Here is a 26,988-nt window from a genome sequence, read left to right on the forward strand (position 1 = left end):
AATCAGAACGAACCCTTTAGTCAATATTTATTTTAACAATTGTATCCGGTCAAGAAAGTTGCATTTAACAGCACAAATCCCCTTTTTTTCGTTAGTTTGATACAATGTATAAAGGGAAAACCAAAGAATATACTGGATACAACTAATAAACCATCAGAGGATGATGATGACGACGATGTGGGACATGTTCCCTTTAACAGACGGCAAGCAGAAGAATAGAAAAACGAGTGCTGCGCTTTACATCTCCGTGATTCTTCTCCCGTAGCATGAACAGCAAAAATAACGTTCACAGTACGTGTAATGTAATAATACCGCACTATGATGCCGCACAGTCCTGCTTTACTGACTGCTGCAATTCTCTGTGTATGGATCCAAACCCAGGCAAAATCGTGAGTGAGGCAGAAAGCCATGTGTCTTACATAGGAACTGCCTCCTGGACAGTATAGGTTTAATTGATGGCTGCATTCAGTTCTCCAGAGCTGCACTCAAACGCATAGTCTGATTAGTATCCCAATCATCAGTATGGTGAGCGAGGCGATCAGAACCAAAGATCTGCACAGGAACAGCCGCTTTCTGGATAGAGGTGTGGGGGGCACTTCTGATTGTGGGGGGTCACCGTCTGTTCTGGGCTCTTCTGTGATTTTTGGAAATGAGAAAAGTGTCAAGAGCGAGGGTTTGGGGGTCAACATCAAGAGAAGACAGTATGGCCGCCATCACTGGCAAGTTGCCCCCTTCTATCCCCCTACTCCTTACCATACAGCAGGTCAAGTGTTAATTACCCCCCAGGATGACACCTATGCGATCAGGAATAGTGAACACATCGCTTGTCGCCCAGCTTTCCCATACAGTGGGTAAGGAAAGTATTCACACCCCTTTAAATTTTCACTGTTACCTTACAGCCATTTGGTAAATTCTCATTAATGTACACTCTGCTCTCCATCCCCCATCTTGACAAAAAAAAAACCCAGAAATGTGGAAATTTATTAAACAAGAAAAACTGAAATCTCCCATGGTCATAAGTATTCAGCCCCTTTGCTCAGACACTCATATGTAAGTCCCGTGCTGTCCTTTTCCTTGTGATCCTCCTTGAGATGGTTCTGCTCCTTCATTGGAGTCCAGCTGTGTGTAATTACACTGATAGGACGTGATTGGGAAAGGCCCACACCTGTCTATATAAGACCTCACAGCTCACACTGCATGTCACACCAAATGAGGATCATGAGGTCAAAGCAACTGCCCAAGGAGCTCAGAGACAGAATTGTTGCAAGGCACAGATCTGGCCAAGGTTACAAAAGAATTTCTGCAGTACTCCTGTTCCTAAGAGCACAATGGCCTCCATAATCCTTACATGGAAGAAGTTTGGGACACCGGAACTCTTCCTAGACCTGGCCGTCCAGTCAAACTGAGCAATCATGGGAGAAGAGCCTTGGTGAGAGAGGTAAAGAAGAACCCCAAGATCACTGCGGCTGAGCTCCAGAGATGCAGTAGGGAGATGGCAGAAAGATCCACAAAGTTAACTATCACTGCAGCCTCCACCAGTCGGGCCTTTATGGCAGAGTGGCCGGACAGAAGACTCTCCTCAGTGCAAGACATATAAAAACCACATAGAGTTTGCAAAAATATACATGAAGGACTCTCAGACTATGAGAAATAAGATTCTCTGGTCTGATGAGATGAAGAGTTTATTGTGATAATTCTAAGCAGTATGTGTGGAGAAAACCAGGCACTGCTCATCACCTGCCCAATACAATCCCCACAGTGAAGCATGGTGGTGGCAGCATCATGCTATGGGGGCAGGGACAGGACGACTGACTGTAATTGAAGGAAAGATGAATGCGGCCAAGTACAGAGATATCCTGGAAGAAAACCTCTCCCAGATGCTCTGGACTTCACACTTGGCTGAAGGTTCACCTTCCAACAAGACAATGACCCTAAGCAAACAGCTAAAATAACAAAGGAGCGGCTTCAGAACAACTCTGTGACCATTCTTGACCGGCCCAGCCACAGCCCTGACCTAAACCCAATAGAGCATCTCTGGAAAGACCTGAAAATGGCGTCCACCAATGTTCACCATCCAACCTGACGGATCTGCAAGGAAGAATGGCCGAGGATCCCCAAATCCAGGATCCCAAGAAGACTCATGGCTGTACTAGCTCAAAAGGGAGGGCAAAGGGGCTGAATACTTATGACCATGTGAGATTTCAGTTTTTCTTTTTTAATAAATTTGCAAAAAAAGTCTACATTTCTGTTTTTTTTCTGACAAGATGGGGGATGGGGTGTACATTATTGAGAAAAAAAAAATACCAAATGGCTGCAATGAGACAAAGAGTGAAAATTTTAAAGGGGTGTGAATACTTTCCGTAGCCACTGTATATTTCGGGCTTATTGGAAAATTTAGCAACTTCCCAGAAGAAGAAGACTGAGCGATTAGTGTTTTACATACCGGTCGTGGCTGCACCCTGATAAATGGCCGCGTTGTTCTGCAAGTCTCGTGTCATCCGGACCCGCCGCTGGACCCGGGCCTGAGCCTGAAATCAGAATATGGGGTGAAGTCATGGCACAAATCACCACCGAGCTCGTCAGGACTACAACAACCAGCGGACGCTGACCTCTCGTGACTCCTGTTCCCAGTCAATGTGAAATACGAAGATTAAGAAAGTGACGATCTCCAGGACAGCGCAGAGCAGGATCCCGAGCCAGAACCCTAGGAGCAAACGACGAGACCGCGGTTATATCTGGAGGCCGCGGTGATATCTGGAGGCCGCGGTGATATCTGGAGGCTGCGGTTATATATGGAGGCCACGGTTATATCTGGAGACCGCAATGATATCTGGAGGCCGCGGTTATATATGGAGACCGCGGTGATATCTGGAGGCCGCGGTTATATATTGAGGCCGCGGTGATATCTGGAGACCGCAGTCATATCTGGAGGCCACGGTTATATCTGGAGACCGCAATGATATCTGGAGGCCGCGGTTATATCTGGAGACCGCAATGATATCTGGAGGCTGCGGTGATATATGGAGGCCGTGATTATATCTGGAGGCCGCGGTGATATCTGGAGACCGCAGTTTTATCTGGAGGCCACGGTTATATCTGGAGGCCTCGGTGATATCTCGAGACCGCGGTTATATCTGGAGGCTGCGGTGATATCTAGAGGCCACGGTGATATCTGGAGGCCGTGGTGATATCTGGAGGCCGTGGTGATATATGGAGGCCGCGGTGATATCTGGAGACCGCAGTGATATCTGGAGACCGCGGTTATACCTGGAGCCCGCGGTAATATCTGGAGGCCACAGTGATATCTGGAGGCCGCGGTGATATCTGGAGACAGCGGTTATATCTGGAGGCCGCGATGATATCTGGAGGCCGCGGTGATATCTGGAGACAGTGGTTATATCTGGAGGCCGCGGTGATATCTGGAGGCCGCGGTTATATCTGGAGACCGCGGTGATATCTGGAGGCCGCGGTGATATCTGGAGGCCGCGGTGACATCTGGAGGCCGCGGTGACATCTGGAGGCCGCGGTTATATCTGGAGGCTGCGGTGATATCTGGAGGCCGCGGTTATATCTGGAGGCCGCGGTTATATCTGGAGGCCGCAGTCATATCTGGAGGCCGCGGTCATATCTGGAGGCCGCAGTCATATCTGGAGGCCGCGGTCATATCTGGAGGCCGTGGTGATATATGGAGGCCGCGGTGATATCTGGAGGCCGTGGTGATATATGGAGGCCGCGGTTATATCTGGAGACCGCAGTGATATCTGGAGGCCGCGGTGATATCTGGAGGCCGCGGTGATATCTGGAGGCCGCGGTTATATCTGGAGGCCGCGGTGATATCTGGAGGCCGCGGTTATATCTGGAGGCCGCGGTGAGACCGCCGGTAGCTTATGTTTTCCACATTCCTCACCTATTATTCCCATTTTGGCTGCAAACATCAGGGAGATTCCCACCGGAAGGCCAATAACGTAAAAGCCGACAGCGTGAAAAATGGCCCCGACTTTCTGCTTTCCGGTGCCGTGCAGAACGCCGGTACATGTCAACTACGAGAACGGAAAAATCAAGAATAAGCCGCCATCAACGTCCAATAATCTGGAACAAGAGATTTACATATCACCAGTATCTACTCTGACCCCATGACAACACTTCTGGTTCCTACTTGTAACAAGTGTAGTTTTATCACAAGGACATTATCTGGGTCGATACTGTATTAATGTCCATGATCATTGATATCTATATATAAAGTGTCCCTATGATACATCTAAAGGGCCCTGACCGGAATTGTTGTCAGGAGAACTGGATTTATTAAAATAAATTCTCACCACACATCCATCAAAAAGATGAGTCCCGGCGTATACAGGAAGAACGTAGCTGACCAGCGTCACTATCCCCCTACAGGACAGAGCGTGATCAGACACAACACCCGATCAGCTACACAATACGCAACACATCTGAATTCTCTGTTTAAAGGGCGTCTCTATCTGCAATACTGATCCCGAGTTACCTCCTGCATTATACTCCAGAGCTGCACTCACTATTCTGCTGGTGCAGTCACTGTGTACATACATTACATTACTGATCCCAAGTTACCTCCTGTATTATACTCCAGAGCTGCACTCACTATTCTGCTGCTGCAGTCACTGTGTACATACATTACATTACTGATCCCGAGTTACCTCCTGCATTATACTCCAGAGCTGCACTCACTATTCTGCTGGTGCAGTCACTGTGTACATACATTACATTACTGATCCTGAGTTACCTCCTGCATTATACTCCAGAGCTGCACTCACTATTCTGCTGGTGCAGTCACTGTGTACATACATTACATTACTGATCCCGAGTTACCTCCTGCATTATACTCCAGAGCTGCACTCACTATTCTGCTGGTGCAGTCACTGTGTACATACATTACATTACTGATCCTGAGTTACCTCCTGTATTATACTCCAGAGCTGCACTCACTATTCTGCTGGTGCAGTCACTGTGTACATACATTACATTACTGATCCTGAGTTACCTCCTGTATTATACTCCAGAGCTGCACTCACTATTCTGCTGGTGCAGTCACTGTGTACATACATTACATTACTGATCCCGAGTTACCTCCTGCATTATACTCCAGAGCTGCACTCACTATTCTGCTGGTGCAGTCACTGTGTACATACATTACATTACTGATCCTGAGTTACCTCCTGCATTATACTCCAGAGCTGCACTCACTATTCTGCTGGTGCAGTCACTGTGTACATACATTACATTACTGATCCCGAGTTACCTCCTGCATTATACTCCAGAGCTGCACTCACTATTCTGCTGGTGCAGTCACTGTGTACATACATTACATTACTGATCCCGAGTTACCTCCTGCATTATACTCCAGAGCTGCACTCACTATTCTGCTGGTGCAGTCACTGTGTACATACATTACATTACTGATCCTGAGTTACCTCCTGTATTATACTCCAGAGCTGCACTCACTATTCTGCTGGTGCAGTCACTGTGCACATACATTGCATTACTGATCCTGAGTTACTTACTGTATTATACTCCAGAGCTGCACTCACTATTCTGCTGGTGCAGTCAATGTGTACATACATTACTGATCCTGTGTTACCTCCTGTATTATACTCCAGAGCTGCACTCACTATTCTGCTGGTGCAGTCACTGTGTACATACATTACTGATCCTGTGTTACCTCCTGTATTATACTCCAGAGCTGCACTCACTATTCTACTGGTTCAGTCACTGTGTACATACATTACTGATCCTGAGTTACATCCTGTATTATACTCCGGAGCTGCGCTCACAGTCACTGTGTACATACATTACATTACTGATCCTGAGTTACCTCCTCTATTATACTCCAGAGCTGCACTCACTATTCTGCTGGTGCAGTCACTGTGTACATACATTACATTACTGATCCTGAGTTACCTCCTGTATTATACTCCAGAGCTGCACTCACTATTCTGCTGGTGCAGTCACTGTGTATATACATTACTGGATTCTGGGCTACCTCCATTATTATACTCCAGAGCTGCACTCACTATTCTGCTGGTGCAGTGCGTACATTACATGAGCAGCGCCCCGTCTTACTCATCTGATGTGAATATGTAGCCGATCACATCCTTCAGGCTGAACAGCAGAATAGATGATAACAGCGCACAGGATTCTGGAGAAAGAAAAGAAAAACAAAATCATCCTATGTAGCTGGTTACACAGCAGCGCAGAGTATTTCAGAAGAGCATGTAAATGTGCTAATAACAGTGAGGACAGAATCATAGGAGGAGCGGTGGATGATGCGCCCCGATCTGAGGCAGAATCCACAGCAGCGCAGAGTATTTCAGAAGTCTGCAGCGTCATTACCTGTCATCAATATGGCGACAACCATTGATTTCTTGGCTTGTACAACGTCCCCTGCCCCCAGGGCGTGACCCACCCGGACGCGGGCCGCGATGCTGAACCCCATTGACACCTGCAGAAATAGTGCCGCATTATAAGACCTGTCCCCGCCTCAGCGGACCCCATAGACCTCTACAGTGCCGCTCATCCCTGAAAGTATATACGGTGGGCACGTGAGAGAAGAATTGGGGTCCTTACCATGAAGACAATGTTTGCCATCTGATAGACAATGGTCTGAGCCCCGAGATCTTCCACGCCGAGGACCCCTGGTGGGATGGAGGGTTAAAATAGCATGCTTATGTGGTATATAGGGCCCATGGAGATAAGTGGCTGCCGGGCACCACTTATCCCAAGTCTCCTTGGATTATAGGGAGGCTGTGACTTACCGGACACTATGATTCCGATCTCAAACGTCCACCATTCTATACAGACCACGAGCATGCTGGGAATGGCGAGACGGATGAAGGGGCCCCAGTCCTCAAAGCAGGCGACGGACCACCCTGGGAAAAGCCGCCGTCAGACCCCAACAATTGCATCTGTATACACAATCTGGACAATAACATTTTTGGCACTCCCTCCTGGAATAATTGTATGTGCTATGCTATATTTGGCTGATAACAGAGGACAATAGAATGAATGAGAAGTACGAGTATGGTTCTGCGGGCCGGTACCTCCCCATGTGTCCACATGGAGCCTCCTGCAGACGATGTAGAGGAATAACAGGACCGCCTGGACGTACTGCGAGAACGTATTCGCCAACGCCGAGCCCCTGGGGGAGAAAAAAGGAAACCGTCCTACACCTGACACCAAAATGGACAGCCCCTTTAAGGGTGTTGCCATGGAGAACCAGCCTACCCACTCAGCTTTTCATAGTCACCCAGCTTTCCTGATACATGAAATTGTTAATTTAATAAAAGTGCACAATTTTAAATTTTGGGGGCAATTATAGGGTGCAGCCCCCCATATTAATAGTCTATTAGTACATACATGACCCCCAGACCCCAAATGTACAGGAAGATGTAGTTGATGACTGCATTGACCAGGTTGGCGATGAATCCAGTCAAGACTTGAGGAAAAATAATTCCCTGTAGAAAGAGAAGATGACGATAAGGAACATTATGCGGTCTGCGATCCCCCCGAAATATTCATCAGAGGGGAACAGGCGCCCATAGTAACCAATCAGATCGCAGCTCTTACTCTTCACAGGTCATTTGGAAAATGAAAGGAGAGAGCTGATTGGTTGCCATGGGAAACTGCACCTAGTGTTGAGAATCCTCCCCTGATCGGCACCGAAAGATGAGGCCCAATGTCCGGAGCCGCAGAGATCGCAGTACCTGACTCTGCAAGTATTTAGCCTGAAGCTGGTACAGAAAGGAGGCCTGCGAGGAAAGAGACAAGCGTCAGTATCCTGCACCCCCATTGTCAGTATCCTGTACCCCCAATGTCATTATCCTGCACCCCCAGTGTCATTATCCTGCACCCCCATTGTCATTATCCTGTACCCCCAGTGTCATTATCCTGTACCCCCCGTGTCATTATCCTGCACCCCCAGTGTCATTATCCTGTACCCCCAGTGTCATTATCCTGTACCCCCAGTGTCATTATCCTGCACCCCCAGTGTCATTATCCTGCACCCCCAGTGTCATTATCCTGTACCCCCAGTGTCATTATCCTGTACCCCCAGTGTCAGTGTCATTATCCTGTACCCCCAGTGTCGTTATCCTGCACCCCCAGTGTCATTATCCTGTACCCCCAGTGTCATTATCCTGTACCCCCAGTGTCATTATCCTGTACCCCCAGTGTCAGTGTCATTATCCTGTACCCCCAGTGTCATTATCCTGCACCCCCAGTGTCATTATCCTGTACCCCCAGTGTCATTATCCTGTACCCCCAGTGTCAGTGTCATTATCCTGTACCCCCAGTGTCATTATCCTGCACCCCCAGTGTCGTTATCCTGCACCCCCAGTGTCATTATCCTGCACCCCCAGTGTCATTATCCTGCACCCCCAGTGTCATTATCCTGTACCCCCAGTGTCATTATCCTGTACCCCCAGTGTCATTATCCTGTACCCCCAGTGTCAGTGTCATTATCCTGCACCCCCATTGTCATTATCCTGTACCCCCAGTGTCATTATCCTGTACCCCCCGTGTCATTATCCTGCACCCCCAGTGTCATTATCCTGTACCCCCAGTGTCATTATCCTGCACCCCCAGTGTCATTATCCTGTACCCCCAGTGTCATTATCCTGTACCCCCAGTGTCATTATCCTGTACCCCCAGTGTCAGTGTCATTATCCTGTACCCCCAGTGTCAGTGTCATTATCCTGTACCCCCAGTGTCATTATCCTGTACCCCCAGTGTCATTATCCTGTACCCCCAGTGTCATTGTCATTATCCTGTACCCCCAGTGTCAGTGTCATTATCCTGTACCCCCAGTGTCATTGTCATTATCCTGTACCCCCAGTGTCAGTGTCATTATCCTGTACCCCCAGTGTCAGTGTCATTATCCTGTACCCCCAGTGTCAGTGTCATTATCCTGTACCCCCAGTGTCATTATCCTGTACCCCCAGTGTCATTGTCATTATCCTGTACCCCCAGTGTCATTATCCTGCACCCCCAGTGTCAGTGTCATTATCCTGTACCCCCAGTGTCATTATCCTGTGCCCCCAGTGTCAGTGTCATTATCCTGTACCCCCAGTGTCATTGTCATTATCCTGTACCCCCAGAGTCATTATTCGGTACCTCCCTGCACCCCTTCCCTCCCGTGGCCCCTCCGTACATGTCTGGGGTCAGTGGGGGATGCTGCCGCTGATCTTCTTACCGGAAGTGCTGGAATGAATATGAAGACGTAAGTCTGAGTTAATCTATAAGGAAAAAGAAGTGATATAAGTGATGACATTGGGGTCTCAGTGCACAAGTGCCCCCCCGGCTGGAGCTGTGGGTTCCATTCTGTAGTATTGTGCCCCCCCCTGACACCTGTCAGTACTTGGGGGGTGATGTATCCCCAGTATCTGCCCCTTCAGACCCCGCACCAGATGTTTGGTATCACCTCGACACTTCTGGGTCTTGCCGACAGAGGAGAAGTATTGGTTCTGTATTGACGAATAAGGCCCAGCATGGAAAGCAGAACAGGAGGAGGATGAGGACCCCTCTCTGCAGGACGGTGCCCACCAGCTTCAGGTTCTTGCCACCATAGATCTAAAAGAGAAATCTGAGTTACTGAAATCTCCCAGCACCCCCTCCTTGTTCGGGGTGTCTGATGACCAGCTTGCTGACTGTTTCCAGCAGATTTTCACGAAATGCACAATTACAAGAATACATGTACACACCTGCGACATTAATGTATCACATGCCCCGGACAACCCTGTCCCCACCGCGATTCCCGTAATATTCACCACCTGGAAGAGGGAAGCAGATGGCGAAACATTAGGATCCATAGGTATCTGCCTTTCTAGGGTACAGAAGGCTGGTGGGGGATCTAAGTGCCGGACCCCTCTGACCTGGATCACATTTATATTAGACTGGCTGTAGTACCCGGCGTTGCCTAGGATAGTCATTACGTGTCTCTCCCACTCTCGCTTTCTCCCTCTCTCTGTCTGTCTGCCTCTATCTCTCTCTCTGTGTGCCTGTATCTCTGTCTCTATGTATCTCTGTCTGTCTCTGTGTGTCTCTCTCTCTGTGTGCCTGTGTCTCTGTCTCTGTGTGTCTCTCTCTCTGTGTGTCCCTGTCTGTCTCTGTGTGTCTCTATCTCTATGTATCTCTGTCTGTCTCTGTGTGTCTCTATCTCTATGTATCTCTGTCTGTCTCTGTGTGTCTCTATCTCTATGTATCTCTGTCTCTGTATGTCTCTTTGTGTCTAATATTACAACAAACATCAATTTACCGCAACTGCCAGAGACACCGCGTCCAGCTCCACCTTCCCCAAATGTCCGCAAAATATGGCGCTCACCACATTAATCAGGAAGAACATCAACTGCGACAGGAACTAAGGAGAGAGGCCAGAAGAAATGCGTTATACTGCACCGCGCTGCTATAACCCGGGCATCCCCTGTATATAATTATATATGCACCGTGCTGCTATAACCCGGGCATCCCCTGTATATAATTATATATGTACAGCCGGTATAACCCGGGCATCCCCTGTATATAATTATATATGTACAGCCGGTATAACCCGGGCATCTCCTGTATATAATTATATATGTACAGCTGGTATAACCTGGGCATCTCCTGTATATAATTATATATGTACAGTTGGTATAACCTGGGCATCTCCTGTATATAATTATATATGTACAGCTGGTATAACCCGGGCATCTCCTGTATATAATTATATATGTACAGCTGGTATAACCTGGGTATCTCCTGTATATAATTATATATGTACAGCCGGTATAACCTGGGCCTCCTGTATATAATTATATATGTACAGCCGGTATAACCTGGGCCTCCTGTATATAATTATATATGTACAGCCGGTATAACCCGGGCATCTCCTGTATATAATTATATATGTACAGCTGGTATAACCCGGGCATCTCCTGTATATAATTATATATGTACAGCTGGTATAACCTGGGCATCTCCTGTATATAATTATATATGTACAGTTGGTATAACCTGGGCATCTCCTGTATATAATTATATATGTACAGCTGGTATAACCCGGGCATCTCCTGTATATAATTATATATGTACAGCTGGTATAACCTGGGAATCTCCTGTATATAATTATATATGTACAGCCGGTATAACCTGGGTATCTCCTGTATATAATTATATATGTACAGCTGGTATAACCCGGGCATCTCCTGTATATAATTATATATGTACAGCCGGTATAACCTGGGCCTCCTGTATATAATTATATATGTACAGCCGGTATAACCCGGGCATCTCCTGTATAGAATTATATATGTACAGCCGGTATAACCTGGGCATCTCCTGTATATAATTATATATGTACAGCTGGTATAACCCGGGCATCTCCTGTATATAATTATATATGTACAGCCGGTATAACCTGGGCATCTCCTGTATATAATTATATATGTACAGCCGGTATAACCTGGGCATCTCCTGTATATAATTGTATATGTACAGCCGGTATAACCTGGGCATCTCCTGTATATAATTATATATGTACAGCTGGTATAACCCGGGCATCTCATGTATATAATTATATATGTACAGCTGGTATAACCTGGGTATCTCCTGTATATAATTATATATGTACAGCCGGTATAACCCGGGCATCTCCTGTATATAATTATATATGTACAGCTGGTATAACCTGGGTATCTCCTGTATATAATTATATATGTACAGCTGGTATAACCCGGGCATCTCCTGTATATAATTATATATGTACAGCCGGTATAACCTGGGCCTCCTGTATATAATTATATATGTACAGCCGGTATAACCCGGGTGTGGAGACACGGGGCTCAGTGGGCGCTCTCGTCCACTAAAACCCGCCGCCTTTAGAAAGACAGCGTGGCTCAGGGCTCATCCCAACTGAACGCCGGCCTCCTTAACCGTGGGCGTAACACTACTCAGACAACACAGGGTGAGGGAACCACAATAATTAGACTTTATTGGATCCCCAAACAATTAACGGCACATAACACATAACCAGCAAAACACACAAATGTAACAGGCAACAGAGTCTCACCCTTCCGCTGGCTCACCAGGGATTTAGAATGTCCATGCCTCACAGGTTCCAAGCTGTCTGAGGTCTGCAAAGTCTGTAACAGGTGACTGAACTGTCCCAACCTGCGTGTCCTCCTTAGGTAGTCCTGGTTTGATGTTACAATCCTGGCAGCCGGAGTCGAAATCCCTAGGCTGTGGATATGGTCTCCAACCGGATCCGGGGTCCCTAGATTGAAGCCATAAGATGTCCTGATCCTCCAGTCAGCTCCAAAGAGCTTAGACTGAATCCATCAACCATCAACAACCCCTGGTGGCTTAAAGAAGTCCTTTTTATAGCCACAACCTTCCACTTGGATACACTGCGTTCCTCATCGATTGGTTGGACAAGATTGCTTCTCCCATTGGAGGAATTTCAAGCTGCATGGACAATGTTCATTTAAATGATATGGGTAGAAAGACTGAGGGTGTACATGTAAACTGGGAGTCACCGACTAGACAATGGCTACTAAGGTAATTACATTATCAATACACAACTACAATACAATGGTTACTGGAAATGTCTGGAGAACAATACGTCTAGCTTTCAATGGCCAACACAATTACATTGAGTCAACAAGAGTCTTGTAAAAACAATGAGGGACTTCTCCCCCGTCTATAGACAATCTATCATGCTGTCTGGCTGGATTTTAAGAAACTTTAACCCATGAGAGTCCATGTCGTCACACCGGGCATCTCCTGTATAGAATTATATATGTACAGCCGGTATAACCTGGGCATCTCCTGTATATAATTATACAGTTAGGTCCAGAAATATTTGGACAGTGACACAAGTTTTGTTATTTTAGCTGTTTACAAAAACATGTTCAGAAATACAATTATATATATAATATGGGCTGAAAGTGCACACTCCCAGCTGCAATATGAGAGTTTTCACATCCAATCGGAGAAAGGGTTTAGGAATCATAGCTCTGTAATGCATAGTCTCCTCTTTTTCAAGGGACCAAAAGTAATTGGACAAGGGACTCTAAGGGCTGCAATTAACTCTGAAGGCGTCTCCCTCGTTAACCTTTAATCAATGAAGTAGTTAAAAGGTCTGGGGTCGATTACAGGTGTGTGGTTTTGCATTTGGAAGCTGTTGCTGTGACCAGACAACATGCGGTCTAAGGAACTCTCAATTGAGGTGAAGCAGAACATCCTGAGGCTGAAAAAAAAGAAAAAATCCATCAGAGAGATAGCAGACATGCTTGGAGTAGCAAAATCAACAGTTGGGTACATTCTGAGAAAAAAGGAATTGACTGGTGAGCTTGGGAACTCAAAAAGGCCTGGGCGTCCACGGATGACAACAGGGGTGGATGATCGCCGCATACTTTCTTTGGTGAAGAAGAACCCGTTCACAACATCAACTGAAGTCCAGAACACTCTCAGTGAAGTAGGTGTATCTGTCTCTAAGTCACCAGTAAAGAGAAGACTCCATGAAAGTAAATACAAAGGGTTCACATCTAGACGCAAACCATTCATCAATTCCAAAAATAGACAGGCCAGAGTTAAATTTGCTGAAAAACACCTCATGAAGCCAGCTCAGTTCTGGAAAAGTATTCTATGGACAGATGAGACCAAGATCAACCTGTACCAGAATGATGGGAAGAAAAAAGTTTGGAGAAGAAAGGGAACGGCACATGATCCAAGGCACACCACATCCTCTGTAAAACATGGTGGAGGCAACGTGATGGCATGGGCATGCATGGCTTTCAATGGCACTGGGTCACTTGTGTTTACTGATGACATAACAGCAGACAAGAGTAGCCGGATGAATTCTGAAGTGTACCGGGATATACTTTCAGCCCAGATTCAGCCAAATGCCGCAAAGTTGATCGGACGGCGCTTCATAGTACAGATGGACAATGACCCCAAGCATACAGCCAAAGCTACCCAGGAGTTCATGAGTGCAAAAAAGTGGAACATTCTGCAATGGCCAAGTCAATCACCAGATCTTAACCCAATTGAGCATGCATTTCACTTGCTCAAATCCAGACTTAAGACGGAAAGACCCACAAACAAGCAAGACCTGAAGGCTGCGGCTGTAAAGGCCTGGCAAAGCATTAAGAAGGAGGAAACCCAGCGTTTGGTGATGTTGATGGGTTCCAGACTTAAGGCAGTGATTGCCTCCAAAGGATTCGCAACAAAATATTGAAAAAAAAAATTTTTTTTTGGGTTTGGTTTATTTGTCCAATTACTTTTGACCTCCTAAAATGTGGAGTGTTTGTAAAGAAATGTGACAATTCCTACAATTTCTATCAGATATTTTTGTTCAAACCTTCAAATTAAACGTTACAATCTGCACTTGAATTCTGTTGTAGAGGTTTCATTTCAAATCCAATGTGGTGGCATGCAGAGCCCAACTCGCCAAAATTGTGTCACTGGCCAAAGATTTCTGGACCTAACTGTATATGTACAGCTGGTATAACCTGGGCATCTCCTGTATATAATTATATATGTACAGCTGGTATAACCCGGGCATCTCCTGTATATAATTATATATGTACAGCCGGTATAACCTGGGCATCTCCTGTATATAATTATATATGTACAGCCGGTATAACCTGGGCATCTCCTGTATATAATTATATATGTACAGCCGGTATAACCTGGGCATCTCCTGTATATAATTATATATGTACAGCTGGTATAACCCGGGCATCTCCTGTATATAATTATATATGTACAGCCGGTATAACCTGGGCATCTCCTGTATATAATTATATATGTACAGCCGGTATAACCTGGGCATCTCCTGTATATAATTATATATGTACAGCTGGTATAACCCGGGCATCTCCTGTATATAATTATATATGTACAGCCGGTATAACCTGGGCATCTCCTGTATATAATTATATATGTACAGCCGGTATAACCTGGGTGTGAGGCAAACCCTGGGATATGAAGATGAATTATGACTTCCAGTCATAATCGCTCTCATCACTCCATGGCAGTGCCCCCTCCCTTCTTGTTCTCAGATGTCCAGCATCTGTGAAGGTGTCACATCCTAGCAACACATCCCATGGCCATCTCCTGTGATATGGAGATTAGGTGATGTGGGAACAATGGACACAGGATGACTCCCTGCCGTGACCCTGTAGTAGGGGCTGCTATCTAGTTAGCAAGCTTGGAAGTATCCAGACAGGACGACTCCAGTAAAAAATGGTTCATATCTCGCAAGCCATATTTCCGATAAATATGGCAACCATAAAAATGGTGTCTCCGCATGCGGACGATGCTGGCACACCCTTTTTATGGGAGCAGGACCTGGGGAAATACCCCAGGCGTGATATCAGCCAATGGGGAACTAGTAGACAAGTCATGAGTCCTCTCGTTCTGTAGCTAAATTCATAGCTGTCACAATGAGAGCGTCGGCGTCCGCCTACGACGCTCCCAGGCCAAGTTATGGCCATATTCCATGTTGTGGATTTTGTCCATAACTCCAGCCAGGGGTGGAGCAGTGCTCCCTCTGAGGTCACTAAGGTAGGAGGGGACCTGGATTTGCCCAGGTTGATAACCCTACTTCGGCCATTTTCCAGTGTTCTTTTGCTCGGGGGCCTGGTTGGGAAAGACCTGTGAGGGAGTTCCTGGAAACCTGGTCTACAGCGCCCCCCTGTGGCCAGACGCACAAGGTAACTGCTGGAACTGTGTATGCCTGTTTGTAACCCATGCTTTGATTGTAACTGTACTCTGACATATGTATATTCTGTAGATTCCCTATTGTATATATTGTAGTTTCTAGTGTGCTTTAGGCTGATTAAATTATATAATTAATCTTGGGCTGTTCTGTTATCTCGATCTTGAATCCCACGTCTGTGTGTTCGGCTAATAGTTACCGTGAAGCGGTTGGTGGCAGCGAGTTGTGCCAAGGATTATTGTGGGGAGGCCAGTGAGATTCGGGGAGGTTTTATATATTCCGCCCGCGGAGGTCGGGGGAATATATACCCTACTCTCACCGGGGACCCTTCAATAATCGGCATAAGTAGTATAGCGGCCTCCTTGCTTATTGTCGGGCAATTCCATAATTGGCCTGACTATAAGAGGGGCGCTAGAGAGCGCGTCACGTGCTCTGTCTGTCGGTCGGGAGGTATAAAGGAGGGGTGACCCCCACTTGTTACCCCCCGATTGTGACGTACTGGTAGCCAGCGCGGGGGATTTCTGAGTGACCCCCCCCGGTGGTTCGTGACATATTGGTGGCAAGCGGTGGGATCGAGATAATAGTGTGTGTGAGTGTGAGACCCATACTCCCAGACACTAAAGACTGCCTGCAGCAGCTGTGGCTGCTGGGGTCTTCAGACTAGCTCAACACTAGAGTGTCAGAGTGCAGATACTGTAAGGTGTGTGGAGGCATCAGGTGTCAGTTCTGTGTCAGTGACCAAAGTCTGCAAGAATGGCTGAGAGCACCAGGAGCAAAGCCAAAGGAATGGCCGATGCTCAGGCCAGAGACGATGAGGAGGTTGTCCACGAGCCCTCCAAGAGCCCGACGCCAGAGAACAGCTCTGCAGAGGACATCGCACAACCTGGCACTGCTGGACAAAATGAGGAGGAGCTCGCCCAAGGGTCCTCAACGAGCCAGATGCCAGCCCTCCGCTCTGCAATGGACAGTGAATCACCAGGCTCCGCAGCGGGCCGCAGATCACCACGTGCCATTCCACCGAGCCTGGGAGGCTCGGATAGCCTTCTTCAAATGGCTATGGCCCTTCTCCAGGCTGGAGACCAGGAGGGCTACAAGGAACTCCTGGCAGAGCGCAGGGCAGAGCGGCAGGCGGCGCGTGACGCTGAGGCTGCGGAGCGGCAAGCAGCGCGTGAGGCTGCGGAGCGGCAAGCAGCACGTGAAGAGCGACAGCAACAGGCAGAGCGTGACCACCAGCTGCAGCTAGCTCAGCTCCGGCCCTCATCAGCCACACGTGACCTTCAAGACACCAAACTTCCAAAGGTCCGTGTTGAGGACTTCCCAGTGCTGGAGAAGGATGGAGACTTGGACTCTTTCCTGACTGCTTTTGAACGGACTTGCCTGCAGCACCATCTGGACAAGGACCAGTGGGCCAAATACCTGACCCCCCGTTTAAGGGGTAAGGCCCTGGATATCCTTGGGGACTTGCCTGCTGAGGCAGATCAGGGCTACGACACCATCAAGCGGGCCCTGATCCAACAGTACAACCTCACTCCAGAGTCCTACCGCAAGAAGTTCCGGAGCCTACAGAAGGGACCAAAGGACTCCTGGGCTGACCACCGGCGGGCACTTGCCCGAGCTGCCGACCACTGGACCCAAGGCCTGCAGCTTTCCACCGGACCGGAGATCCTGGACTTGTTCATCACGGAGCAACTCTTGTGGAACTGCCCTGAGGATCTCCGCCAGTTCATCCGAGACCAGAAGCCAAAGGGGTCCACGGCTACAGCTGCCCTGGCCGATGACTACACCAACAATCGGGCTCCTGAGGCCAGAAGAGCAGCCACCAGCAGCACCTGGAGAGGGGGTAAGATGAATTCTACGACTGCCCCACCTGCCCCTAGACTGCAGGGGGTGTCCCCCTCAACTCCCCTCTCCAGGCCCGTGGCAGAACCAAGACGGTGCCACCAGTGCAACCTACCTGGACACTTCAAGGCCATGTGCCCTCAGCGTCCCAAGGCCCCGGCTCCGTCCCCGTCCCAAGGGCCGCCCAAGGTGTATTGTGTGGGTGGGGGTGGTGGTAGGTCCCTGGACAGCTTCCAACCTGTCACCGTCGGCCGGTCTGTGACCATAGGACTGCGAGACAGCGCCTCGGAGGTGACTCTGGTGCGGCCTGAGATGGTGTCCCCCCAAGACTTGATCCCTGGAAAAACCCTCGCTGTCTCCGGGATTGGAGGCATTGACCCGGCGCTGCCTGTTGCTGACATTTATGTGGACTGGGGCGCAGGGCGAGGGGTGAGGGAGGTGGGGGTAACTGATCGGATCCCTGCAAACGTGCTACTTGGGACAGATTTGGGGCAGATAACCTCCCAGTTTGGGCCCCCCCCAAGGGCTGAACCTTCAGCCCGTACTGACATGACTCCTAACAATGTTAATGTGTTATCTATGAATGATGTAAGGGAGGAGGGAGTGAACTCTGATTTTCCTGCTTGCATAGACACACACTCAGCTACAGCTGTGACAGGGGAGGGGGTCAGAGAAAGGTGTGACAATGCCTCTACAAGTAATCAGCCTGTGAGCTGGGATCTGTTGCCCTCTGCAGGGATAAGCAGAGAGCAGGGTGCTGCAGGGGGAGGACCAGTGTGTGGGGTGGGGGCTACCACAGCAAATGTGGGGTCCCCAGAGATTTCACAGCGGGGTTCTGTTGCTGCAGGAGGGGAACAGGCAGGTGAGATTGGGGCCGGTCCAGGAGCGGAAGTGCTCCCAGGTAAGATCTCGGTGCATGGTTCCCCCACAACCGGGGTGTCAGGAAGCCAGGTAGGTCTGCCTGAACCGGCGACTTGGTCAGGAACGGAGGAGGAGCAGGCACGACCCACGGTCGCAGCGGCTGTGGCCGCTGTCACCCGCAGTGGGAGTGCTGGAAGCCAAGGGGCCTCCTGGAGGTCCGATAGCTCTTCCCCTTCCGACCAAGTGGCAGCCGAGTCAGGTGGAGGCCAGGACACAGGTCCCGGAGTACTGACTGAAGATGTGACAGTCTCGTCGATTCTGGCCACATCTAGTCAGGGGTTTCAGGCAGCGTTAGAAGCTGACGACAGCCTGAAAGCTCTTAAGGAGCAGGCGGCACAGCCTCCCTCGGACTCGGACCCGGAGCGAGTGGTCTGGGACCAAGGACGGCTGTACCGGGCCACGGTCCAGCAGGGTTCACCGGAGGCGTGGCCCAGGGACCGACAGTTGGTGGTACCCTATCCGTTCCGGACGGAGTTGTTGCGGATCGCACATGAGATTCCGATGGCCGGACACCTAGGGATCGCTAAGACCAAGGCCAGGTTAAACCAGCATTTCTACTGGCCAAAAATGGGGGCCGATGTGGCTGCCTACTGCCGTTCGTGTGAAACCTGTCAGAGAGTGGGGAAGGCGGGGCCACACCCCAAAGCCCCACTAGTATCTCTGCCAATCATCGATGAGCCTTTCAGGAGGGTGGCTGTGGATCTGGTCGGCCCGCTGGCCATCCCCAGCAGCTCCGGGAAACGCTTCATACTGACGGTAGTGGACTATGCCACCCGGTACCCAGAAGCAGTGGCCTTGTCGTCCATTCGGGCTGACAAGGTGGCCACCGCATTGCTGGAGATTTTCTCCCGAGTGGGTTTTCCCCAGGAAATGCTCACTGACCGGGGGACCCAATTCATGTCCCAGCTGATGGAGGCCCTCTGTAAGCAAGTCCAGGTGCGACATCTGGTGGCCAGCCCGTACCATCCACAGACTAATGGCCTGTGCGAGCGGTTTAATGGCACCTTAAAGCAGATGCTTAAGATGTTGGTCGACTCCCATGGGCGTGACTGGGAGCGGTATCTCCCACACCTGTTATTTGCTTACCGGGAGGTTCCACAGGCCTCAACAGGATTCTCACCGTTTGAGCTCCTGTACGGGCGACGTGTGCGGGGCCCCCTGGCTCTGGTGAAAGAGGCTTGGGAAGGGGATTTGGCCACCCCTGGAGTGTCGGTTATCGAGTATGTCATGCGCTTCCGGGACAAAATGCAGGCCTTGACGCAACTGGTACACGACAATATGGCTCAAGCCCAGGCCGATCAGAAGCGTTGGTACGACCAGAACGCTTGTGAGAGGACCTACCAAGTGGGTCAAAAGGTGTGGGTACTGGTCCCCGTACCACAGGACAAGCTTCAGGCAGCCTGGGAAGGCCCATACCTCGTGTACCAGCAGCTCAACCCTGTGACGTACCTGGTCACCCTGGACCCTGCCCGTGGAAGGCGGAAGCCCTTCCATGTGAACATGATGAAGGCACATCATGAGCGGGAGGCATGTGCGCTCCCCGTGTGCAACCTGCCCGAGGAGGGAGAAGCGGAGACCCTCTTGGATATGCTAGCCCAGGTTAGGGCAGGCGGATCCATTGAGGATGTGGAGGTTGGCCACCAGCTCTTGGAGGACCAACGGTCCCAGCTGTGGGCCACCCTACACCCCTTCCGGGGGTTGTTTACCAACCAGCCCGGAAGGACTAACTTGGCTGTCCATCACGTGGACACTGGGGATCATCCCCCGATCCGGCGTTCAGCATATCGGGTCTCCCTGGAGGTGCAGCAACACATGCGCCAGGAGATTGACGAGATGCTGAAGCTGGGGGTGATCCAGGCATCCAACAGCGCTTGGGCCTCGCCTGTAGTCCTCGTCCCTAAGAAGGACCGAACCACTCGGTTCTGCGTGGACTACAGGGGGCTCAATGCTGTCACGGTCGCCGATGCGTACCCAATGCCACGCATCGATGACCTGCTCGATCAGTTGGCCGGGGCTCAGTACCTGACCATCATGGATCTGAGCCGGGGATATTGGCAGATCCCCCTGACTCGCAAGGCCAGGGAACGCTCTGCCTTTATTACCCCATTTGGACTGTACGAGTCCACGGTGATGCCATTCGGGATGAGGAATGCCCCTGCCACTTTCCAGCGGATGGTCAACACCCTGCTCAAGGGACTTGAAGGGTACGCGGCCGCGTACCTGGATGACATTGCCGTCTTCAGTCCCACCTGGGAGGACCACCTAGAGCATCTAGCACAGGTGCTCAGGCGGATCCACCAGGCAGGTTTGACCATCAAGCCGGGAAAGTGTCAGCTGGCCATGAGCGAGGTCCAGTACCTCGGTCACCGGGTAGGCGGGAGAACACTGAAGCCCGAGCCTGAGAAAGTGGAAGCCATCGCATCCTGGCCCACCCCCAGGACCAAGAAGCAGGTGATGTCCTTCTTGGGGACCGCTGGGTACTATAGGAGGTTTGTTCCATGCTATAGTAGCCTGGCAAAGCCCTTGACGGACCTCACCAAGAAGAAGCTGCCCTCTGCAGTCGATTGGACAATGGACTGCGAGACAGCCTTCCGGGCCCTAAAGGACGCCCTGTCCAGCCCGCCCGTGCTACAGGCAGCCGACTTCACGCGGCCGTTTGTAGTACAGACCGACGCCAGTGACTTCGGCCTCGGTGCGGTGCTCAGCCAGGTGGACTCTGCGAGCCAAGAGCACCCAGTCTTGTACCTGAGCAGGAAGCTGTTACCACGGGAAGTGGCCTATTCCACGATGGAAAAGGAGTGCCTGGCCATAGTGTGGGCCCTGCAGCGTCTGCAACCCTATCTATACGGGCGCCACTTCATCGTGGAGACGGACCACAATCCCCTCAGCTGGTTACACACTGTCTCTGGGACGAATGGGCGATTGTTGCGATGGAGCCTTGCGCTCCAGCAAAACAACTTCACCATTCGCTACAAAAGGGGTCGGGACCACGGTAACGCAGACGGGCTGTCCCGACAAGGAGAGGTCGCGGACGGGCGCACGGGGGAACACCGGAGTGTGCTGCCCCCTAGCGCCCTCAAAAGGGGGGAGGTGTGAGGCAAACCCTGGGATATGAAGATGAATTATGACTTCCAGTCATAATCGCTCTCATCACTCCATGGCAGTGCCCCCTCCCTTCTTGTTCTCAGATGTCCAGCATCTGTGAAGGTGTCACATCCCAGCAACACATCCCATGGCCATCTCCTGTGATATGGAGATTAGGTGATGTGGGAACAATGGACACAGGATGACTCCCTGCCGTGACCCTGTAGTAGGGGCTGCTATCTAGTTAGCAAGCTTGGAAGTATCCAGACAGGACGACTCCAGTAAAAAATGGTTCATATCTCGCAAGCCATATTTCCGATAAATATGGCAACCATAAAAATGGTGTCTCCGCATGCGGACGATGCTGGCACACCCTTTTTATGGGAGCAGGACCTGGGGAAATACCCCAGGCGTGATATCAGCCAATGGGGAACTAGTAGACAAGTCATGAGTCCTCTCGTTCTGTAGCTAAATTCATAGCTGTCACAATGAGAGCGTCGGCGTCCGCCTACGACGCTCCCAGGCCAAGTTATGGCCATATTCCATGTTGTGGATTTTGTCCATAACTCCAGCCAGGGGTGGAGCAGTGCTCCCTGTGAGGTCACTAAGGTAGGAGGGGACCTGGATTTGCCCAGGTTGATAACCCTACTTCGGCCATTTTCCAGTGTTCTTTTGCTCGGGGGCCTGGTTGGGAAAGACCTGTGAGGGAGTTCCTGGAAACCTGGTCTACAGCGCCCCCCTGTGGCCAGACGCACAAGGTAACTGCTGGAACTGTGTATGCCTGTTTGTAACCCATGCTTTGCTTGTAACTGTACTCTGACATATGTATATTCTGTAGATCTCCTATTGTATATATTGTAGTTTCTAGTGTGCTTTAGGCTGATTAAATTATATAATTAATCTTGGGCTGTTCTGTTATCTCGATCTTGAATCCCACGTCTGTGTGTTCGGCTAATAGTTACCGTGAAGCGGTTGGTGGCAGCGAGTTGTGCCAAGGATTATTGTGGGGAGGCCAGTGAGATTCGGGGAGGTTTTATATATTCCGCCCGCGGAGGTCGGGGGAATATATACCCTACTCTCACCGGGGACCCTTCAATAATCGGCATAAGTAGTATAGCGGCCTCCTTGCTTATTGTCGGGCAATTCCATAATTGGCCTGACTATAAGAGGGGCGCTAGAGAGCGCGTCACGTGCTCTGTCTGTCGGTCGGGAGGTATAAAGGAGGGGTGACCCCCACTTGTTACCCCCCGATTGTGACGTACTGGTAGCCAGCGCGGGGGATTTCTGAGTGACCCCCCCCGGTGGTTCGTGACACTGGGCATCTCCTGTATATAATTATATATGTACAGCCGGTATAACCTGGGCATCTCCTGTATATAATTATATATGTACAGTTGGTATAACCTGGGCATCTCCTGTATATAATTATATATGTACAGTTGGTATAACCTGGGCATCTCCTGTATATAATTATATATGTACAGCTGGTATAACCCGGGCATCTCATGTATATAATTATATATGTACAGCTGGTATAACCTGGGTATCTCCTGTATATAATTATATATGTACAGCCGGTATAACCCGGGCATCTCCTGTATATAATTATATATGTACAGCTGGTATAACCTGGGTATCTCCTGTATATAATTATATATGTACAGCCGGTATAACCTGGACATCTCCTGTATATAATTATATATATACAGCCGGTATAACCTGGGCCTCCTGTATATAATTATATATGTATGTGGCGCCCTGGGCAAGCCAGGTCGTCACAGAACTACACCAACACACCCCACACCCCGGTTAGGTACACCGAAGCCAAACACAAAACCCTTGTTGCCTTCCTCCAGGGGCTGATGTCCACACCAGGGGGTGAACCAGGCGGTTGGTCCCGCCCACCGAGGAGTTCACAGTCCTGGAGGCGGGAAAAGGAGAGAGTTGAGATTAGGGTTTTGAAGTGAGAGGACGTAAAGTGGTAGAGGAGCAGTCTGAAGTTGGTCCGGGTGTGTGGCCCGGACGGAACAGCAAGGTTGGCAGACGGTGGTGACCGTCTGCAGGAGAGGCTAATTGGAGCAAACCGTATGTACCGTGGACGGGCTGTGGCCCGGCAATACCGGATTGGAGAGTAAAGAGAAGCCAGCACCATCCGGCAGGGATTACGACCCCGACAAGGCTAGGAGTCGCCGTCAAATTTGTCAAATCCGTTAGCGAAGGGAACCTCCGGGGTTTCCCAGCAGTCAAGTCCCGATAGAAGGCGACAGCTCAAACCGTGAAGGGAAACACAGTCACCGCCAAGGCTACAGTTCCCAGGGCCAGAGCCTGCGGGCAAAAGGGGCTCCCTCAGCATCCATCCAAGCTGGGGAGCGGGTTACCGGTGGGAACCCATTGGAACCGTAACACAACACAGGTGCAGGGAAAGGCAGTCACCACCAACCTACCGGGAAGAGAAACACCGCAGCCGTCTGTGGGACCCGTCCATCCAGCCGTTTGTTTTACCGGAGACTTTGCATTCGTCATTGGCTGAGTGAGTACCACCGTGCCGTGCGGCACAGCGCTGCCCCCGCGACCCTGCACCTCACCAGGCCCCGTAACCCGCCTGCCATCCATCCCTACCTCCCTCACCGGGCCCCGGGACAACCAACCCCCTACCCACGGAGGGGAGAACCAACATCCAAGCTGCTCCCTGTCATCGCTCCCGGGATCCCCGTCCAGAGCAGCGGTGGTGTCACAACCTCACCACAACCGTGGGTGGCGTCACGGACAATATCCCTAAACCCAAACCACCCCCTTTCACTCACGGGCGAGGAACGCCGCTCGAGTCCCCAGGATCCGGCCCACCGCTCGAGCCACCACCGAGCAGCAGCAGCAGCAGCCGGACCCGAGCAGTGGGTGAGCGCAGCGTCCCCTCCTCCGCCCGCGACATGTACAACTGGTATAACCTGGACATCTCCTGTATATAATTATATATGTACAGCTGGTATAACCTGGGCATCTCGTGTATATAATTATATATGTACAGCCGGTATAACCTGAGCATCTCCTGTATATAATTATATATGTACAGCCGGTATAACCTGGGCATCTCCTGTATATAATTATATATGTACAGCTGGTATAACCTGGACATCTCCTGTATATAATTATATATGTACAGCTGGTATAACCTGGGCATCTCGTGTATATAATTATATATGTACAGCCGGTATAACCTGAGCATCTCCTGTATATAATTATATATGTACAGTTGGTATAACCTGGGCATCTCCTGTATATAATTATATATGTACAGCCGGTATAACCCGGGCATCTCCTGTATATAATTATATATGTACAGCTGGTATAACCTGGACATCTCCTGTATATAATTATATATGTACAGCCGGTATAACCTGGGCATCTCCTGTATATAATTATATATGTACAGCCGGTATAACCTGGACATCTCCTGTATATAATTATATATGTACAGCTGGTATAACCTGGGCATCTCCTGTATATAATTATATATGTACAGCCGGTATAACCCGGGCATCTCCTGTATATAATTATATATGTACAGCCGGTATAACCTGGACATCTCCTGTATATAATTATATATGTACAGCCGGTATAACCTAGGCATCTCCTGTATATAATTATATATGTACAGCCGGTATAACCTGGGCATCTCCTGTATATAATTATATATGTACAGCTGGTATAACCCGGGCATCTCCTGTATATAATTATATATGTACAGCCGGTATAACCTGGGCATCTCCTGTATATAATTATGTATGTACAGCCGGTATAACCTGGGCATCTTCTGTATATAATTATATATGTACAGCCGGTATAACCTGGGCATCTTCTGTATATAATTATATATGTACAGCCGGTATAACCTGGGCATCTCCTGTGTCTAATTATATATGTACACCCAGTATAACCTGGGCATCTCCTGTATATAATTATATATGTACAGCTGGTATAACCTGGGCATCTCCTGTATATAATTATATATGTACAGCCGGTATAACCCGGGCATCTCCTGTATATAATTATATATGTACAGCCGGTATAACCCGGGCATCTCCTGTATATAATTATATATGTACAGCCGGTATAACCTGGGCATCTCTTGTATATAATTATATATGTACAGCCGGTATAACCCGGGCATCTCCTGTATATAATTATATATGTACAGCCGGTATAACCCGGGCATCTCCTGTATATAATTATATATGTACAGCCGGTATAACCCGGGCATCTCCTGTATATAATTATATATGTACAGCCGGTATAACACGGGCATCTCTTGTATATAATTATATATGTACAGCCGGTATAACCTGGGCATCTCCTGTATATGATTATATATGTACAGCTGGTATAACCCGGGCATCTCCTGTATATAATTATATATGTACAGCCGGTATAACCTGGGTATCTCCTGTATAGAATTATATATGTACAGCCGGTATAACCCGGGCATCTCCTGTATATAATTATATATGTACAGCCGGTATAACCCGGGCATCTCCTGTATATAATTATATATGTACAGCTGGTATAACCTGTGCATCTCCTGTATATAATTATATATGTACAGCCGGTATAACCCGGGCATCTCCTGTATATAATTATATATGTACAGCCGGTATAACCCGGGCATCTCCTGTATATAATTATATATGTACAGCTGGTATAACCTGGACATCTCCTGTATATAATTATATATGTACAGCCGGTATAACCTGGGCATCTCCTGTATATAATTATATATGTACAGCCGGTATAACCTGGGCATCTCCTGTATATAATTATATATGTACAGCTGCTATAACCTGGGCATCTCCTGTATATAATTATATATGTACAGCCGGTATAACCCGGGCATCTCCTGTATATAATTATATATGTACAGCCGGTATAACCCGGGCATCTCCTGTATATAATTATATATGTACAGCCGGTATAACCCGGGCATCTCCTGTATATGATTATATATGTACAGCCGGTATAACCCGGGCATCTCCTGTATATAATTATATATGTACAGCCGGTATAACCCGGGCATCTCCTGCTTGTAAGTAAAGCTTTGCCCTTGTTTCTGTAACCTGGTCTTGTGTACCATAATTGTACTCTGCACCGCGGTGATCCCTTTGCCATCGCTTCACACACCCAAATGTCGTTAGTACTTGGTATAACGGGTGTATTTGCTGCACTATTGAAGTTTTTATTTAATTTACCGCGGGTCCGGCTAGAGTGATGATCTTCTTCATCTCCCGGAGAATCGCCTCTGGATGAATACTCCGCATCTTCTGCCGACATCCTGTTGTGTGCGGATCCGGCTCCGAGTCGCAGTCGGTGCCAGGGACAATAATGATCTCCGGGCTGGTGACTTGATCCTTCTCCTTTTCCAT

At 49.2% G+C, this 26,988-nt stretch overlaps 1 protein-coding gene across 1 annotated transcript; it reads right to left on the minus strand.

Moving 5' to 3' along the window:
* Positions 1–49: 49 nt before the first annotated feature.
* Positions 50–26,988, minus strand: LOC142251568 (multidrug and toxin extrusion protein 1-like). Its single transcript, XM_075324486.1, has 17 exons — positions 26,815–26,988; positions 10,286–10,387; positions 9,732–9,800; positions 9,452–9,600; positions 9,224–9,266; positions 7,737–7,781; positions 7,390–7,487; positions 7,074–7,171; positions 6,789–6,902; positions 6,601–6,668; positions 6,367–6,475; positions 6,097–6,172; positions 4,320–4,389; positions 3,908–4,040; positions 2,610–2,704; positions 2,444–2,528; positions 50–634 (listed from the first exon to the last, which is right to left on the minus strand). The coding sequence occupies exons 1-17, from the start codon at positions 26,986–26,988 to the stop codon at positions 486–488; spliced, it is 1,677 nt and encodes a 558-aa protein (XP_075180601.1). The 3' UTR covers positions 50–485.

The sequence above is a fragment of the Anomaloglossus baeobatrachus genome, chromosome 9 (assembly GCF_048569485.1).
Source record: "Anomaloglossus baeobatrachus isolate aAnoBae1 chromosome 9, aAnoBae1.hap1, whole genome shotgun sequence".
NCBI lineage: Eukaryota > Metazoa > Chordata > Amphibia > Anura > Aromobatidae > Anomaloglossus > Anomaloglossus baeobatrachus.